This window comes from Esox lucius, chromosome 10, assembly GCF_011004845.1.
Source record: "Esox lucius isolate fEsoLuc1 chromosome 10, fEsoLuc1.pri, whole genome shotgun sequence".
NCBI lineage: Eukaryota > Metazoa > Chordata > Actinopteri > Esociformes > Esocidae > Esox > Esox lucius.
This window is the reverse complement of record NC_047578.1, coordinates 22,752,455-22,770,888: the sequence shown is the minus strand read 5'-3', so window position 1 is coordinate 22,770,888 and position 18,434 is coordinate 22,752,455. Positions and strand designations below refer to the sequence as shown.

Genomic DNA, 18,434 nt, shown 5'->3' with positions numbered 1-18,434 from the left:
TAGACGGATGGAGGGAGGGAATACTGAAAGGCGATGGAGGTTGAGACAGTCTAATTTAATCTAAAGTGGGTTCTCAAATTGAACTGGAGGGAAAACAAAGTCAGCACAAAAATCTTCGGCGATGGACTCATGTTTCCACGCTGTCCTCTACTTCTCATTAATAACTGAGGAGAACGTGGGTAAAATTGGGGTGGGTGAGGACATGTGATGTATTTTTTTAAGAGGTAGGGTTTCAGACTTTATTGGAAGATGGGCTAGGCCTCAGCACAGCTGCCCTTGCACAGAGGCGGGACGACTTAAGGATGTCAGCCGTGAGGTCTTCCAGTGGGCAGGCCTTCCCCTAGAGTAACAGCAACTCTGTCTTGCCCCTCAACCTCAGTCTGGACGACGTCCCTTCAGGGGAGGTCCACCAGGCAGACAGAGATGCATGTCACCATTGGCTGTCAGAACAGTGACAAAGTCCCATCCCAGGATTTCCAGTATCAGCGCCATACAGCACATAATGATGAAAGGAAGCACAGAAAAGTGCGGAGGCATCCAATTACGTATCTAAAAAAAGCTCTTTGACTTTTCAAACACTGCAGAAAGCAAAGCATACAATTCTGCATTTCCTTACTGATTCAGCTACTTACTGTTGTGTTGTCTGTTCAACCCAGCCTGTCTTGTGTTCCTGTTGACTCTAGTGTTTTGATCTTGAGGAGTTGCTAGACTTTGGGCAGCGCCAGTGAAAAAACATTGCCACAGTAAAAAATTATATATAAAGATTTCCTCAGAAGCACACTTTGATAATTTTAGAACCGTCCACATTGTTTTCCCCTCTTCAAGTCATGAATGGAGAAACCAGAACAAACAATAGTTGATGTGTTTACCTAGCCTGTTTGTTGTGTTCTACAGGTGAGATGAGCGCTGGTGCTCTGCAATTCACCTTGAATACATAGGAGATAGTGGGGCTTAATATAGTATTCATCATTTGCACTGTAATTTGGTGTGAAACGCCACCCTATCTCAGTGGTTTCGGTGTGATGGAAAAGATGTTGAAATAAAGATTCAAGTAACCCGTGTCCACCTGGGCATGTGTTGGGTAAATATGTTGACGTGAAGTTTGAGATCCTGGTCCCAGTGGGTAGGTATTATACCCCAAGTAATAACCCTGGAGGGCAGATCTATATTTTCAGGGACAAGATTTATCAAGAAACTTATCACTAAAATATATGTGAGATCTTGGTAATGTTTCAACCTATTCCTTTATAGCAATTATGTTGTTATACTTTGTGTTAAATGTGATAATTGGTATTGCTTATAGAGGTGGTTCCCAACTCCTGTCCTCCAGTACCTCCAGCAGAACACATTTGTTGTAGCCCCAGACAAGTACACCTGATTCAACTTAACACATTTTCAGGCTCTCACTGAGTTGAATTGGTTGTGCTTGTCCAGGGCTAAAATAAAAATAAATACTGCTGGGGTTATTGGAGGACAGGAGTTGGGAACCGCAGACTTACAGAATACGTAATAACATGGATAATGTATAGGTTGTAAGAAAGGATGAAGTGACATTTCAGACAACACTTCGCAAAGTAACTTTACTGGCTCAGCTGTTTGGAGAACCTACTTTCATCAGTTAAAAACAGATGTGACAGGTGAAATGAAAACATCCAACCAACCACGCAAGCTACCGGAATTTACCTTAAAAGGAGTTGCAAATATTGAAACGCTTTGAAAAACCTTCAAAGAAATTATTAAAACGGTATTGGCGGTATTGACAACCATTCCTTGGCTATATATTCCGGGATATACCGTGTAGCGTCATATAAGTTATTTCGCGGGAGCGGGAGGCATTCGGGTGAAGTGAGAGAGTGAGTCTGTGCCAAATGCGGATAGAAGTGATGGAAATTGAGGATGCACGACCAGACCCTCCCGCTGCCAACCCTGCGTTCTCTTCCTTCGGCGCCCGGTTAAATAATGCATCCTTCTGCTCGACTGGGCCTGTTGGAAATGGATGGCAACGCGACTGCGATATCGCCTCAATAATGCAGCAGTCATCCGAAAGGCTTAGCAGGTGGATTCCTCTCAGCCGGAAAAGCTGTGCCAACACGCCGCGCCGCGACGCTCCGCCATTGGTTTGTCGGTGACATTTAAAACGGAACGCCTGGAACAAAAAGGTTAAGTCTCCCAGTTGTCACAGTGACAGGAGCGCCTATTCGGCATCTTTGATCTTCCTATCTTCTTCATGTGGTGGAGACGGTCATAATGAATCATTTATTATCAATCCAATATGCCCTATAGCCTTGTGAGTATTTAGCGCACTCGCGCAGCTGATCGACCCACGCTGGCGCTCCGTGTTCCTGGGCTCGGTTGGAGTGCGCCTGTGTGCGCTGTACTGCACACGTTTGTCAGCATGCATCAGTCTTTGGACGCAATGCGATGCATCAAATATGCAGTATTTTATAGGTCAACCCTTCGGCTCAGCACTTTCCATTTCACATCATCTGGCCATGGCCCTAGCAGTTCTAAAAAATCTTTCTCCCTGCTTTTTTCTTTCTGTGATTGCTTATTTCTGTCTCTCTCTCTCCCTCAGCTTCTCTGTCTGCTTCTTTCTGTCTGTTTCTCTCTCGCTGCCTGCCTCTCTGGGTTATGTAAGCGCATCCAGCAGCTCAGTGCGCCTTGACAGGGCTTGAGCCCGAGGCTTTCCTCCGCTCTGGGTCTCCTCTTGTCCCGTTGTTCCTCTGAAGCCAGGCCATTAGTGCACAACACTGCCAGCCATGGACAGAGACATATCCTGTACTGACGGAGGGAAAAAAGTACACCCATTTTCCCCATTTGAAACTGTATTGAGATGTAGCAAGTTTAGCTTCCATTTGGGGACCGCAGTGAACTGGTTATACATCAACCACTTGGGAATTGTTGTCTTATTTCAGTCAAACCACTGCAGCAAGGTGCCACAGCGCTCATTATTGCATCTGTAGCGTTTCGCCCCGGTGCCACCCGGGTGCCCATCATTAGGCCCTGGCACAGGGGCACCGCCACTGTATAACGACCCACGGGCGGAGTTGATCCGTAGACGCCTGGCAGGCTGCCTCAGCGTTTCCTCAGTGATTGGCGCCGAAATGAAACCTGGCACTGCTCTCTTTCTCGCTCCCCTGACTACATCAGCTCCAGACACTCAATTACTCCCCTTTAAGAATTCCCCTCCCAAGCGAGGGGGGAGCGGAAGAAAAAGCTTCTCTCTTCAAATAGACAAAAAAAAATGGTGACTCGAGAAAAGCTTTACTCTAGTCCTCAGGTGACGTTGAACAGGTTCGTATTCACCAAACTCCTGAGTCAGCGTATCGATTCAGGATCGTTTTCTCACCTCTTCGCGTGAGAATGAAAGATTGATATGTATTAGCTCCTTTGGTGGAGAACTTGCAGCGTAGTGGGTTTGAATCCCCGCACTTCTCCCGTGTAAGATGTATGCACCAATACTCCCAGATGTTTTGGATCAAAGCTAAATCATTGTTATTATTATTGTGCGCGGCATAGACTGTCTTTGTACGGAGCATTCAGAGCTGGCGGGAAATGCACAGACGGTACCTCTGAACAGGTGGCCATTTATATTCAAGAGCGCCGACAGCCATCCGCCTGACCTATCCAGGCATAAGGAAAATACTCCAGTGGCTACAAGGGGAGAGGGACATAGACGGAGGAAGAGAGTGGGAGAAGGATGGAGAAACGAAAGAGAGGGAGAGATTGGGGGAAAAGGAGGGACAGAGGGCGAGAGTTGGGGTCGAGAGATCTCTGTGAGGGAGTGAATGAATTAATTAGAGATTTGAAGAGGTGCATGGTCTCATAGGCGCCGATACCGTGGGTGCTCCGGGGCTCGAGCACCCACGGAAAATAGCGAGCACCCACGGAAAATAGCGAGCACCCACGAAAATACCGCGCAAGAGCACCCACGTGTGCCAGACCGCCAGTCCGCCAGTAGGCTACATTCATTTAAAATTAAACTTGCCATTGGTGATATGTAAAGCGTCTGTCACACTGTGATTGGTTCTGTCGATGTTAGTGACAGCGACATAACCAGTCGCCTGCTCCGGGTGCTCCCTATCCACCAATCACAGCGTTTCTCAGATGAAAAAATGCCACTATCAAAAACTCGTAGCAGATATTAGGGAGAAACTCCCAGAAACTATATGTGTAGTTTTTTTTAATCGATATTTAGATAATAGCGCAAAACATTAATTTCCCACGAACTGATCGCGGTTAGGCCTACGTGTCAGTTAAACTTTTCATCTCCAATCCTGTATTTGTGATAAGTGGTACATTTTGAAAGATCTACTTTACGGCTTTATTAATAAGTAAATGAATAGGTGTGCGTAGTGCGTTTATATATGTATATATAGGTGTATATATAGGTGTGTATATATAGGTATATAGGTGTGTGTGTGTGTGTGTATATACATATATATATACATAAGAATGGACTGCGCCTATGAGCACCCACGGAGGAAAACATAAATCGGCACCTATGCATGGTCTCTCCACGTGGAATGTCAATGAGTCTAGCAGCAACCCGGCCAAACACAGGTGTGTCTGTATCTTCTCACCCGTGTCTTATGCCCGTCCCTTTCTGCAATCACGTATCCGCTCGTGTGCAACTGCTTATTTTTTAAAAAAATGTTATTTTACAGCGGCTGCATGCGTTTCGGATGTACGTCTCTTCCCCTCTTAGTGTCGTCATATTAAAGGGATATTTTGTGGACAATAGCCATCAACCGCGGGTCTTTGTCCTGCCAGGCTGCCTGCCAATCCCAGCCTCCTCTCTGTTGCTGAGCCCCGGGCCTTCTGGCGTGAATGCGGAAGCCTGATAAGTTGCTCTCGGGTTGCGGGGAGGACACCGGCACAACATGTGTGGATAATCCTCTCTATTGAACTTTATGGGGCTCATTTCATAATTCGCCCTTTCACTGGGGACTCTGGGAGGGGAACGGTGACGGTGCCCGTCTCATAAGGAGATTAGCACCGGCACCAGCTAGCTGTCTGCTTGGTTGCTGACTCTTGTCGCTCCTTGTAGATAAAACATCCTCTTAAACTCTTCCATCTGCGGCTTTCGCCTTGTTGTATACGTGTTGTTGAAAGGCGAGCGACACACACACGGAGCGAACGGGAGAGTAAATGGTGACAAAGGAAGTTGACCCTTTTAGACCAATATCTCCAAGTTAACAGGACCACGTGCCAGTTTAGAAACCATTGAAAATGAGCCCTGGGTCCATTTATTGAACGGCGGCCTGTTAGCATGATCCAGCCCCGCCCCTCTCTTTATCCTCAACAGTTAGCCACGCAGGAATATCAAGTCCGTGTCAGCGAGGCCAAATAACTCAATTTAACTGCAAGAGCTCGAACGAGGCACAAGGGCTTTTCAAGATGTAGAGTGTGAGACGGGGGTTGGGGGGCACTTACTGGCTAAATAGAACAAGGACTCTCTCTTCAGTTCATTTGTGTGTTTAGCACTAAATGCCCTTCTGGTGAATGTCAGCCGGTGCTGGCTGGCTGGTCGGCTTGAAGAAAGGGCAGTTTCCATCTTCTCTGTCCCTGATAGAGATGAGACTTTTATGCAGTCTGGTCTTGGTGATAGACATCAGAGTGGCTTCTTTTCAAGAGCTGTTTAGTGTACAAGTTAGATTAACTGTTGTGTATACTCCTTAGTTTATCGCCATGGAAACAAGATTACCAGCGTATTTCATGCATTGAACAGTCTGTTTTAAAAGATGTCTCCATGCTTCCTGTCAGGTCCTCTGAATGGAAGGTAATGAATAGGATCCACATTACCTTAGACAGAGGACAGCTAGCTTTCCCGGAGTTGGACACGAAACATAATGACATTGAATTCAGAACATTTAATAGTTTTATTGAAAGATGGTGAGAAGAAACAAGAATCGTGCATGTAAACATTAGAGTCATAATGCATGAAATGAAACAAATGATTCTGTACAGTTGAAATGCCGTTGTGTTGACTGATACCGTTCCCATTCATCCTATAATCTTTTAAGGATGCAAGCCCGCCCCTTTGAAAGTGAATCCACATAAAAAAAACAAGAAGCTTCATGGCTTTTCTCTGATCTCCACATTGTCAGAAACTAAATGATAGGCAATTAATTCTGAAATAACCCCCCTGGAAATCTGTGTTTAACTGTTGATAATGGTTATGGCCATTACAGTGCATTAGTCATTTGCTACGAGAAGTGTTTCTAGTGCTCCCTCTCCCTCTCTTCCTCTCTCCCTCAATGTCTCTCTTCCACCCTCCCTTCCTGTCTTTATTCTCTCTTATGCCTTTTAGTCTGACTTTAGTGGGATTATTCCTAATAGTCACTCTGAGCAGAATACACTTGACTGATTGACTACAGCTTCCAACTTTTTTCCTGTCGCCCTGTCTGTCTGTCGCCCTGTCTGTCTGTCGCCCTGTCTGTCTGTCGCCCTGTCTGTCTGTCGCCCTGTCTGTCTGTCGCCCTGTCTGTCTGTCGCCCTGTCTTGTCGGTCGCCCCGTCTTGTCGGTCGCCCCGTCTTGTCGGTCGCCCCGTCTTGTCGGTCGCCCCGTCTTGTCGGTCGCCCCGTCTTGTCGGTCGCCCCGTCTTGTCGGTCGCCCCGTCTTGTCGGTCGCCCCGTCTTGTCGGTCGCCCCGTCTTGTCGGTCGCCCCGTCTTGTCGGTCGCCCCGTCTTGTCGGTCGCCCCGTCCTGTCGGTCGCCCTGTCAGTCTGGCTCGTTGATTGTTTTTATGATGGTCTTTCGCTCTTTCTGACTGTCTCTCTCTTCTCCTCTTTCCTCCCCTGCTGTTATCAGTGATGCACAGTCAGTCCCACGCCACTCTGGTGTAAAAGGGGCAAACATCTCTCCAGGGATGTATGATACAAATACAGAAAAAAGTGAGAGCTGTCCAAGGCACTGACATGGCACCCGCCCCACACACACCCACGCATGAAAATGTTTAATATCAGTGAATTGTCATGGAAGGCCTGCTGTCCAAGGTCCTGAGATACCAGTTTAAAAAAAAAGACGGAATTAACCAAGGTTGCTGTGTGTCATCTGGTATCAATATTCTGTAAGCACTGTCCAAGGTTCTGAAAAAATTGCAGTAGTCAGGCTACCTAAGTATTTGATGGATACTGGAGGATTGCTGTCCAAGGTCCTGAAAGGCACTTTAGCTTTAAATGGGAACGGAGGTTGTCATGTCTGAGTATGAGCTGTCCAAGGTCCTGAAAAGCAGTTCGGCTGTATGTAGGAGCTGCGAGGAGGGCATTGCTTGGGAATGTGCTGTCCAAGGTCCTTATGTCGGTTCAGCTGTGATGCTGAGAATAGGCTGCCAGAGGCCCTGACATGTTGTCTGTCCGTGGAACTAAAAGGAGTGTCTAACTAAAGGAGAAAATAAGCAAATAAACTAAAAGACTAAAGGACATTTATTTACAGAGCTGTCCAACGGACTTGGTGATTGAAGTGAAAAACGTTGGAGTATTGTTTCTTCATCTAATAAAAAGACTGATACATTTATTTTCGGCAGAATATTTAAGTGTGACCGAGAACGTAGTTCAGACCTGCAGGTCAAATCACTGGATAACCACTGATCCAAACACCCTTTGTGTTGCTTTAGCAGCAGCTGTGGACGGTTTAAAGTTATGGAGCAAAAACATGTCTCACAAGCTTAATTCCCAAACAGATGGCTTCGCTGCACTTACGATAATTCATGGCTTGGAAATGTTATGCCACGACAGCACTTTCGCGATTCGCCAAATCCTAAAATGTTACGGGGAGCGTTATTACTTTAAGTGCTGCCTTACCAGAATGTCATCACCTCGTTTTCTTCTAATGGCCCGACTGTGGGCTTATCGCAAGTTAATTTCAAGGGAAAATCAACACGGTGGCTCACGCCCTTCATCCTGTTTCTCATGCTGATGGGCAGTGGGCCCCCTTAACATCAATGTAAAAACTCTACATTTGGTGGCCTGGTTTGTTCCTGTTGCAGAGGTTCGATTTCAGCCCACTGCAGTATCAGCACATTGTATATCCTCTGTCCTTCAATTTTTCTCACTATCAGTGAAGCATAATGTATCAAAATGATGTAATTTGACTCATCTAAGCGTCCTGTATTGTCTTTGCCACTGTAATGTGGATAATCAGATAGTATACGTTACATGAACAATGCCAGACTGGGCCTGTGTCCCAAATTGGACTGTAGTCTCTCTTTAGGGCCCCTAGTTTTGACTTGAGCCTTATTGGGGGGGGGGGGGGGGGGGTAATGCCTGCACCATAGGAGAGAACAAGTGGAGTTGGAAGCAGACCAACATGATCCCGTCTGACGACAAGATAATTTCAAATGTTCTAATATGATTTACCTTTCTGTCACCTTCCCTTTCTTTTCTAGTGGTGCTGCTGAACTCTAAAGAGACCCAGGCTGAACTGGGCTGGACGTCCTACCCCTCCAACGGAGTGAGTGTGTCTGTGTTTTTTCTGGATGTCATCTAGTGTCCGTTGTGCTTTATCAGTGTTTGTGACAGGCATGTGGTGCGTGCGTGTTTGTTCCACTGGCTGTTTTTGTTCCATACGCTGGTCCTGCTTGCTCTGACACCAGGTCCACTCCCCTCACTTTAGTAGGTGTAGTTCCCAGGAACCCGCCCAGGAACACTCAGCCTGGGCCCACCCCTCTCTCCTCCCTCCGCCGTCCATCCACATTCTCTCTTCTGCTCTCTGGCGGAATGAAACGGGGCTCATCACATCATACGCTAATCGATGGCCTAATCCTGTACAGGACGTCCGCGGAGAAAACAGCTAGACACTCGGAGACGCATTAATTGTCCCCTCCGCTATCGATTTGGCTTGTAAAAACCACACGCTAAGTTACGAGTGGAAGATAGATGATAGCTGGTGGCGGGGAATTTAAGAATTACTGAAGATGAAGTGGTTTTTGAAGTCCCTTGAAGTCACATTTACCTGGAGTTTTGTCGCTGAACTACAAGACCTATGGATGATTTATTGTGCTCTTTATCATCCGATGGGGCTTGTAAGAGACCATGTTCCGATATGAACCAGAGATAAATGGACTTGTCCAGTTCATACACTTCAGCCAAACTGCAGAGGATGAAACATGTTATATTATATGGAATATGTTATATAACCCAAGTTAATTCATTGATATTTTAAACAGGTTACCAAAGCAATACATGTTTTGTAATACCTGTGTTATACGATCTCGAACCACATCAGAAAATTCAGCTCGGTTTGTGATTCTCCATCAATCTATCCATCCATCCATCCATATATATATATATATATATGATCTCATCATCTATCCACGCATGTATACATCTGTCATCCTTTCATCATATATATAATATACCCACACACACATCGATCCTTCACATCATCCCTCATTCTATCCAACCCGTCCATGAAAGTAGGTGTCCATTGATGGTTCCTCCATCTGCCCATCCCCGAGGTCCAGAATCTGGGTGTCATCGTAGACCCCGCTAGGTCCTTTGATCACAACATTAACTCTGTCACCAAGTCTGCCTGTTTCCACCTCCGTTCCATTTCCAAACCACTGGTCCCCGTTTACAAGCAGATAATGTCCTAATTGTCCTACAACTGGCCACGATGCAGATGAACATTCATGTTCACCCAGTGCCCTAATGTGTCAAGCAATGTCAGAGTAGGAGTTTTCATCTAGGATCAGTCCATACAACCTTTTATTCATTATGATCCTTTAAGGCCACACTGATCCTAGATCAGGCTCTGCTTTCGGAAGCTTCATAGGGCCTCTCCTTCTAGTGTAGACGAATGGCAACAGCCAGGAGTTTATCCTGACCATGTGAGCTTACCAGGAAACGTACTCCGTTGTTTGGCTACCAAATCTGTTCCATGGTGCTTAAACCAAGCATTGTGGATTGCTCATTCAGCACAAACGATGAGTTTTACCTGCTACGATCCGACGGAAACAATGACAACCATGTGGCTGCCCCCCCTCACCACACACACACACACACACACACACACACACACACACACACACACGCGCGCAATCTGTTCTTTATTTACCCTGTTGAATCAGAATACAGTGGCAGCCATTTGCATTTCCCCTCTCCGTGGTGTCAGAATGGGCAGCTGTAAGATTCTTACGGCTCTATGTGCTCACCGTAGTATTTCCCTCCATCATGGGGAGAGTGAGGATTTAGGCATCCAGCCACATTCACACACACACATTATCATGTTTGGGTATGTGTCCGTGGAGACACTAACACACACATATCCAAACATGATAATGTGCATGTTTGTGTATGTGTCTGTGGAGATGCATTTACACACACATTCTTGAGGTGTGCTTACTCCTGGCCTTCACACCTTTCCAGGACTCTAGTGCTCCTCTGTGCAGACACAAAGCCAAACATTATGTTTACCCTCCGTCTGGATGATAATGACACACCGTTGATCTGCGCTCCCACTATCTCTCTCTACTTATTTCTGCCTGTGTCCGTCCATCTGTCCTCGTCAGTCTGTCTGTTTGTAGAATTTCTCCCCTCGTTCATCCCTTAACCATTCCCTCTCTCAATATTTATTAGCCTTTATCCTGTCCTCTCTTCCCAGTGGGAGGAGATCAGCGGCGTGGACGAGAAGTACAAGCCAATCCGGACCTACCAGGTGTGCAACGTGATGGAGCCCAGCCAGCAAAACAACTGGCTGCAGACGGGCTGGGTGGCGCGGCGCGGCGGCCAGCGCATCTTCGTGGAGCTGCAGTTCACGCTGCGAGACTGCAACAGCATCCCAGGCGTGGCGGGCACCTGCAAGGAGACCTTCAACCTGCTCTACGCAGAGTCGGACAAGGACCTGGGGCGGGTGGCGCGTGAGGACCGCTACACCAAGATCGACACCATCGCGGCCGACGAGAGCTTCACGCAGGGCGACCTGGGCGAGCGCAAGATGAAGCTGAACACGGAGGTGCGGGAGATCGGGCACCTCAACCGGAAGGGCTTCCATCTGGCCTTCCAGGACGTGGGGGCGTGCGTGGCCCTGGTGGCCGTCCGTGTGTACTACAAGCGCTGCCTGGCCACGGTGCAGAATCTGGCCGTGTTCCCCGACACTGTCGCAGAGGCGGCGTTCGCCACGCTGGTGGAGGTCCGGGGCGCCTGCGTCAACAACTCGGAAGTGGATGCGGACAGCCCTCCCAGGATGCACTGCAGTGCCGAGGGGGAGTGGCTGGTGCCCATCGGGAAGTGCAGCTGTTCGGCGGGTTATGAGGAAGGCCACAGCAGCTGTGAAGGTAAGGGGGGGGGGTTGTAAAGGGAGAGGGCAAAGGAGGGGTGTGTGCTTCACTCTAGGGATGATCACAGAGTACAGTTATCCTGCCTTTGACTTTGAGATGTTTCGTCAATACTCCCATTTGAAGACAGAAAGCGCTTTCACATTGTCACAGCGAAGGACAGTGGGCGAAATGAGGCCGTGAATGGGATGAGTCACGCTCTGTCATCCGTCATTGGGTTTAACAAGGCGACATTTGTGCAGTCGTTGACGGTTTTGAATTGAATCGTGTTTAGCATGGGCCGCCCACAGCCCAAATCCCCCCCCCCCCCTCCCAGATGCACCCAGGCCCTTGGCCATTGCCAAGGTGCCGAGCGACTGGGGCGTCTGTGCTCCAATGCTGGAGTATCCACACTAGCTTGTCCTCACAGACAGTGGCTCGGATGGCCGCGGCCAAAGAGAGCTACCGGCGTCTGCTTTTCTCAGCCTGTCTTGTGCTGTGGGTGCCGTGGCCTTGCACCAGAGGGCAGAGGGAGGGGAGGAGTGGGTGCACAAAGTGCTAATGCGCCACTGGGAAGCTTCCCTTAGTGCGGGCCAGCTTGGATTTGTCTTGGCGGAATGGAACGTGTGAGGGCTGGTGACTGGGGAAGGTTGGTCTCCGCGGCCCCTTCCTGGAACCTGAGCACCATTACACAGTACAACCTGAGCACCATTTCCTGTGTTTTACATGAAGCCTGGTGTTGAAAGGGAGGCAACGGTGGAGAGGAGCGGGACAGCGAAAGATTATAAGGAGCGATTCCTAGAGGAGACGACGGAGAGGCTGAAGGGATAGCCTAGCTAGAGAGAGCATGTGAGACGAAGTGGGGTCGAAAAATAGCAAACAGCGAGAGGAACCTGAGGGAGGTGGCAGGCAGGCAGGAAAGGAGGTGAAGTGTACTGGAGTTCTGTAAACGTACTATTTGATGACCTTTTTGCACGTCCTCACAAACATATAATTTTTTAGGTTTATGTAAAATATATATTTTTTAAATTTTTTATTGTAAAAACTGTGCGTGCGTGTGCGCATGTGTGTGAGTGCGTGCATGTGTGCATGAGGGACTGTGGTGGGCGACTGGCCCTGTCAGTCCCCATCAGCTGCAGTCCCAGAAGAATACTGCTTTATTCAGTGTTAATGGCATGAATATGCAGGTCCAGCACTGCCCCAGCTCTCCCACAGGCCCCACGCTCCAGCACTATTGATCAGCCGTAATGCTCTACTAAACTGAGGAATTAGGCTGCCACCGGCACACACACACACACACACACACACACACACACAGCAGCCAAATGGAGTGTTTGTTATTTCATTTCACACGCACGTGTCTTAGTATGTCAGTAGGGTTTTCTAGATATGCGTTCTATATGTGACAGTTGACTTCTTTACCATGGTGTTTAGCTGACTACAGTGTCTGTCTTGGTTGTCTTTTGGCCGGTGTATTTGAGGAATTGCCCTCCTGTGGCCTGTTTCTTATTTACATGTACAAGTCATTGTGTTTGTGTGAGAGCAGCTCAATATTTATTGAGGAGAGGGTTGATCGGGAGAGCAGGCGCAAGGTGTAACAAATGTACTTTCATTCAGATGTTTCAATGCCGGGGGGGTGGACATCTATAGGTGATGCCGTTAAATTGAGTCATTTTAAATATCTAAGTCTGTCAGACTGAGATGGTACATACAGAATTGGACTCATCGAGTCACTGTTGTGGTCTGGATGACATTCGCCAAATGTCACTTCAGTTTTAATTTCCTTTGTCTCTCCATTCATCAAATTGCTGGTGCAGTGTGCACTGTGTGGCGGTTTGAACCAACAGAAAGCATTTATCGTGGAACCGGAAGGGACTTTATTGAAGAACAAATGGGTCGGCTGAGGAGCCTGGCAGTTAAATCACCTTACCAGTAACCACAATGTGGCTGGATCAAATCCCTGACAAAGTGAATAAATCAGTTCCCCCTGAGCAAGGCCGTTAACCCTGATCGCTCCCCAGTTGCTGTAATTGACAGTGCTCACCGTTGCCCCTAGTGGCAGGTTTTGAAGATTTAAATCAATGTTCTAAGTAACTGGAGAGATGTCGACTGTGAACTGCTGCTATCTTTGCTGGAGACACCCAGACATAAAGTTTAGTAGAGAAAAAATGGACCAAATTCGTATTAGTGTGTTTGTTTTTTTTTATACACACACAGACCCACACACACTCCTTTGTTTCTTTAGTGTGTTGTTGTGTGCTGGGAAGGCAGAGAGCGTTCTAATGTGATGAGCAGTAGAGCTGGTCCCCAGGGAAGCCATCTGTCTTAGCTTACTAAGTGTGTATGGCTCTCTGAAACACCAGCCCACACACGACACCCCTCTCTCATTATTAAATGCCACCAGCAAGCCGCGGAAAAGGCAGAGAGGAAACCCATTATGTAAGATTTTCCCTTGAAAGTGGTGCGTCTGTGTGAAATGTACATGGATTCATGTGAAAAGGTATGCAGGTGAAGCTGATGTTTCCTGGTGCTGCTGGAAGGGGAATGAGTCCCCTACATTGGTGGTTCGGCGAGGCTTATTGTTTTTATCGCCTCTAATCGGGTCTGCGTGTGAGCTTGTGGGTGTGTGTGTGTGTGTGTGTGTGTGTGTGTGTGTGTGCGCTTGTGTGTTTGAGCGTGTGCTTTTCCTGTTCTAATTAAGGCTGACTAGTACATAATTAATGACTAAGACAAGCCTGAAGCAGATCCTCTTGTCATCCACGCTGTAGATGCTTCAACCATGATCTATACCTTGAGGCCTATCCACACACACACACACACACACACACACACACTAGCCTTCTCTCTACACTGTATATCCTGTACTTCTGGGTTCTTCAAACATCTGTGTTATTGACCCTCTCTCACATTGTTCTGTCGCTCCCTCCCCCTCTCTCCTCTATCCCCTCTCTCCTCTATCCCCTCTCTCCTCTATCCCCTCTCTCCGGCCCACAACGGTTATCTCCGGCTTCACCCATTTTGGGGAGGCCGGACAACCTTTGTGGTGGTAATGCTATCTCTTGTCAGGTAGAGGGCCCTACTAATATGGTGAGTAGGACGTTCTGGACTGCCACTTTCCTGACTTTGTAAGATTGGTGCATAAGGCTATGAGAACTAAGGAGCTAAGTTTCCCCTGGGCTGGGCGATATCATTAACCCCTCTAAAAGAAGTGTGTCGTAGCAGGTTTGGTGGTAGTTAGAGCTGAAACTATTGTCATTTTGTTTTCATGAACATGTATGCCCTCAATACTGGCCATGGGGTGGGGAGTCCTCGTGGGGGTGTCTACTGAAAGGGATCACACTGAGTTCAGGCTGAGGTTCTCAACTTAGGTGGGGATAGGAACTGCATTTCACCAAAGACTGCAATGGTGAAGAGCCACATCCAAGCTCAGTGTGGGTTCTGAAGGATGTTTTGACCCAGTATGATTTGGTAGATGTATGGAGAACTAAGGGACCTACCACAAGGTGATATACCTGGGTGAAGGTGTGTTCAGGCACCAGAGCAATAGGCTTGTGGGTGCTTCGATACTCCTGGTTCTTTTTTCTGACCATCATATACTGTATATACCCAAGGCCCTGTTTCACCAGGGCCCCGTCAACACCTGGCATGATATTGGAAATTGAAGCTCAATTATTTTCATTTTTTACAAAAGGTGGAGGCATCAGAAAGAACGTTCTCTCGTTCAGTAGGTTGTTGGGAAAGCCCAAATTTGCCTTTTTGTCAGCAATTTTCTGCTTTTTCCACCTCCGTCTGCTGGGGAAGCTTGACAGAAGTGTGAGGCAGAGGCTGAGTTGTTCAAAGTGGGGTGGGACTACAATCAAATTTAGATAAAAAAAATATATATATATTTGTTGCTGAACGCAAAGAGGGCACTTGTAAGAGCTAGGTTTTCAATGTTGAGAGAGATGGATGCACCCAGCTCCTTTTTTGGCTTGGAGAAGTGGGGCAGGGATAAAAAAGAGAATGCAGTGTTTACATATGGCTGATGGCCGGGTGTGTTCTCTGTTGGGGGAGGTGCGGGCGCGGGCTGTGAGTTAAATTCAGATTTTTATGGGGCTGTACTGTGTGATCCGGCATGTTCTCAGGTTTTGCTTACTGACCTTCCCAAATGATTGATGTCCAAGAGGACCGAAATGGACGTTCCTCTGACATTGACTGAACTCCCCATTGCATCAACCCAGGGGTCGATGGACTGCCAGTGGAATTTTTTAAGAAGTTCTGTGGTCTTGGGAAGGATTACTGTGGCATGTTATGTGAGTGCATCGGGCTGGGGACTTACCTTTGAGCTGCCTGAGGGCGGCTTTGACTCTCCTGCCTTAAAAGGGGGATTAGAGTGATCTAAGAAATTGGCGGCCTGTGGCATCGCTCTGCCTGGACAATAAGATCTTTAGAAATGATCCAAGGTAATTTATAATTGACTGAAAACCCACTTGTGCATAAGGACCAAACATACTGGGTACCGAGCAGGGTTGGGTAGGTTACTTTTTAAATGTAATCTGTTATACAGTACATCCGCCGTATCTGCGAGGGATCGGTTCTGTGAACCCTCGCCGATGTGGAAAATTGCGAATAAGTGACACAAATCGCGGATTAGTATTAATTCAACACAATCGCATCTAGGAAAACAACATGTTGTGTGCGTGACCGTTTATTTGCATAATTGTTATGTAATGGACAGTTTACTTTATATTTTCTTTATATTTGCACTTCATGGAATTAACCGGATTGACGATTGGATGGCTGAAATTAGCTCATTTTTAGAATTTCAGACTTCTTGAAAAGTTTTCGCGGATACTTGAGTTCGCGAATGTGGAACCGCGGATAGCTGGGGGTTTACTGTAGTTACAAGTTACCTGTCCACATTTGTAATGAGTAACGTAATTTCTGTATTACTCAAAAGTAATCTCATTACTTAGATTACTTTAATAATAAGAGGCATTAGAAGGCAAATAGGAATAGCCTATAAACAATTGAACACCTCAATGTTAGAGTTTACATAGCTGGGCAAAAACGGAATTTGCATTTGACCTTATGTGCCTTCGGAAAAGGTTTCTAAACCCTTGCTTTCTACTTCAATATGATTGGGCTACATCTCTACACACTGAAGGTCTGTCTGATATTCTGTCATTACAATTAATCCAATAGCCTTGATCTTCCAGAAACTGACTTTCTTCTGACCTATTCTGTAATGTTTTATTCATGTTTTTTATTGCTTCAAAACATCGTTGAAAAATAAATAGCAATTTCTCGAGGGGCATTGACATTATTGTATTTGAAAAGCAAGATATCATTAGTTTTGTGTGCTTACACTAAATCTGCAGTAGTCTGATGTTTTGCTCCACAACAACCAACATGGTCAAAACGTTGCAGAAACTCCAGGCACGCGAAAGCACGTTCGCAATCGTGAATATCCGCCCACAGAAGTTTTACCTGCGCAAACGTAACAAGGCGAATATTAGGGCCATCAGCAATGAACTATAAAATCAGCCAATGATAACCAATGAACGCAATTTTCTATGTTTGAAAGCATGCAGAATCAATTGTCCTACCTGTGTGGAGGTGAGGTGCCTGCATCAAATGCAAATCATCAGCCTTTGGCAGAGTACTTCCAGACACCTTTTCTCCTCAAACATTATGATAAATTCCGTATAATGTTTTATCTTGAAGGCAGCGCCATGTTACAGCTGTCTAAAAAAATAGGTAGGCCTATCGCCTGTCATTGTTCTGAGAAAGATGCGTCAATAGTAGGTAACTGAATCTCATTTTATATGGGTTGGCTAATATTATCGTAGATATACAGTTTTTTTCCAACCAACCAAATCCGGAAAATTAAACTAGCGCTTCATCGGTCACTAATCTGGTTATGCGCGCCCTCCTTTGCAAGCATGATGATCATATTATTTCATAATTATTTTGCGCGCCTTTTCTTTTTCAATTGAAGTAATCCAAGAAGTAATCATATATTTTTCCAAAAGTATCTGTAATGCGATTATAATATTTTAATTGGTGACAGATTACAGTTAGTTTTATGTAATCCATTACATGTAACAGGTTGCCTGGGAGGAAATGGGTTAGAGGGTCAGGGACAATAGATCCAGTATTTTTAGGGAATGATTGAATTTGAGTTTTACAATAGTTTAAAATGTGTGGAATTGTTTCAGGAGTTTTGGGGACTTGGGGTTTGGGCTGGAGGGTCTTTGGTTAATTGGTGCTGGAGTGTGGTTTTCAATTGTGTTGTATGGCTTTATGTTGGTATGCAAAAATGTAATTGTGTTCGGTAATGTGGGTTTTTACTGTAAAATAAGACACGTTTGTATACCGTGAGATGTGTGTTAAGGGTGTGTTGTACGATAATGTCTGTTTACGGTGTAATACGTTTGTGTAAGGGTGATGTAACCCGCTGTGTGGTTTTTAGGGGGGTCAGGGCGTGTGTGTGTTGGGGTGGCGGGGGGATGGGGGTTTCTTAGTGTAACAAAGACGTCTTACTAAAGACAACCAAAAAATAAAAACTCTCTTTCTGCCTTTCACATTCTCTCTGCATTCAGTTTAAATAATTCACACCCACACTCCCAGGAGAAAAGACAAGCGCCGGCTCTGCAGTCCGTCATCTGATGTTTACTTAGCCGGGCCTCGGAGCAGGCTGGCCGCTGGCACCCGGACACGCAGACGTCCGGGGCTGTGAAATGGCCAGCGGCAATTCGCAGGTGGCGCAGAGTTTGAATAACCATGTGTTCCTCTGAGTTCCTTTACCTGGACGGATGAAGAATCGGGGACGGATGACAACGTGGTGGGAAGGGGAAGGATGAAGTGGGGAGAGCGAGTTGGCAGGAGCCAAGGAGACCACGATGGAGTAGAATGCATTCAGGACAGAGGAGGAGGAGGAGGAGAAACGAGAGCGAGACGGACACAGGGATGCCTTTGGTCTAACGTCCGACAGGTGTAGCGCTGTGGAAAGTTCCCCGGAGTTCCCTCTGTGGGTATGTAATGAGTTAGGGCTAGTTCACAGTACAGCCTTAAAGATACCCAGGTTAAGGCAGGCCCAGCGAAACGACAGCGCCACCATCAGCGCTGCAGATGTTGATGAGCCGGGTTGCTTGGCTCTGTTACTTTTTTGCATTAACACAAACCCCCTGCTGTG

The 18,434-nt window shown here is 46.8% G+C and overlaps 1 protein-coding gene across 1 annotated transcript in view; it reads left to right on the top strand.

The window, feature by feature from the left end:
* Positions 1 to 18,434, top strand: part of LOC105027920 (ephrin type-A receptor 7) — a 127,235-nt gene that overhangs the window by 22,471 nt on the left and 86,330 nt on the right. The window contains exons 2-3 of the mRNA XM_020050466.2: positions 8,390 to 8,454; positions 10,606 to 11,278. Coding sequence (XP_019906025.1) covers positions 8,390 to 8,454; positions 10,606 to 11,278 — 738 coding nt within the window. The remainder of the gene's footprint in view (positions 1 to 8,389; positions 8,455 to 10,605; positions 11,279 to 18,434) is intronic.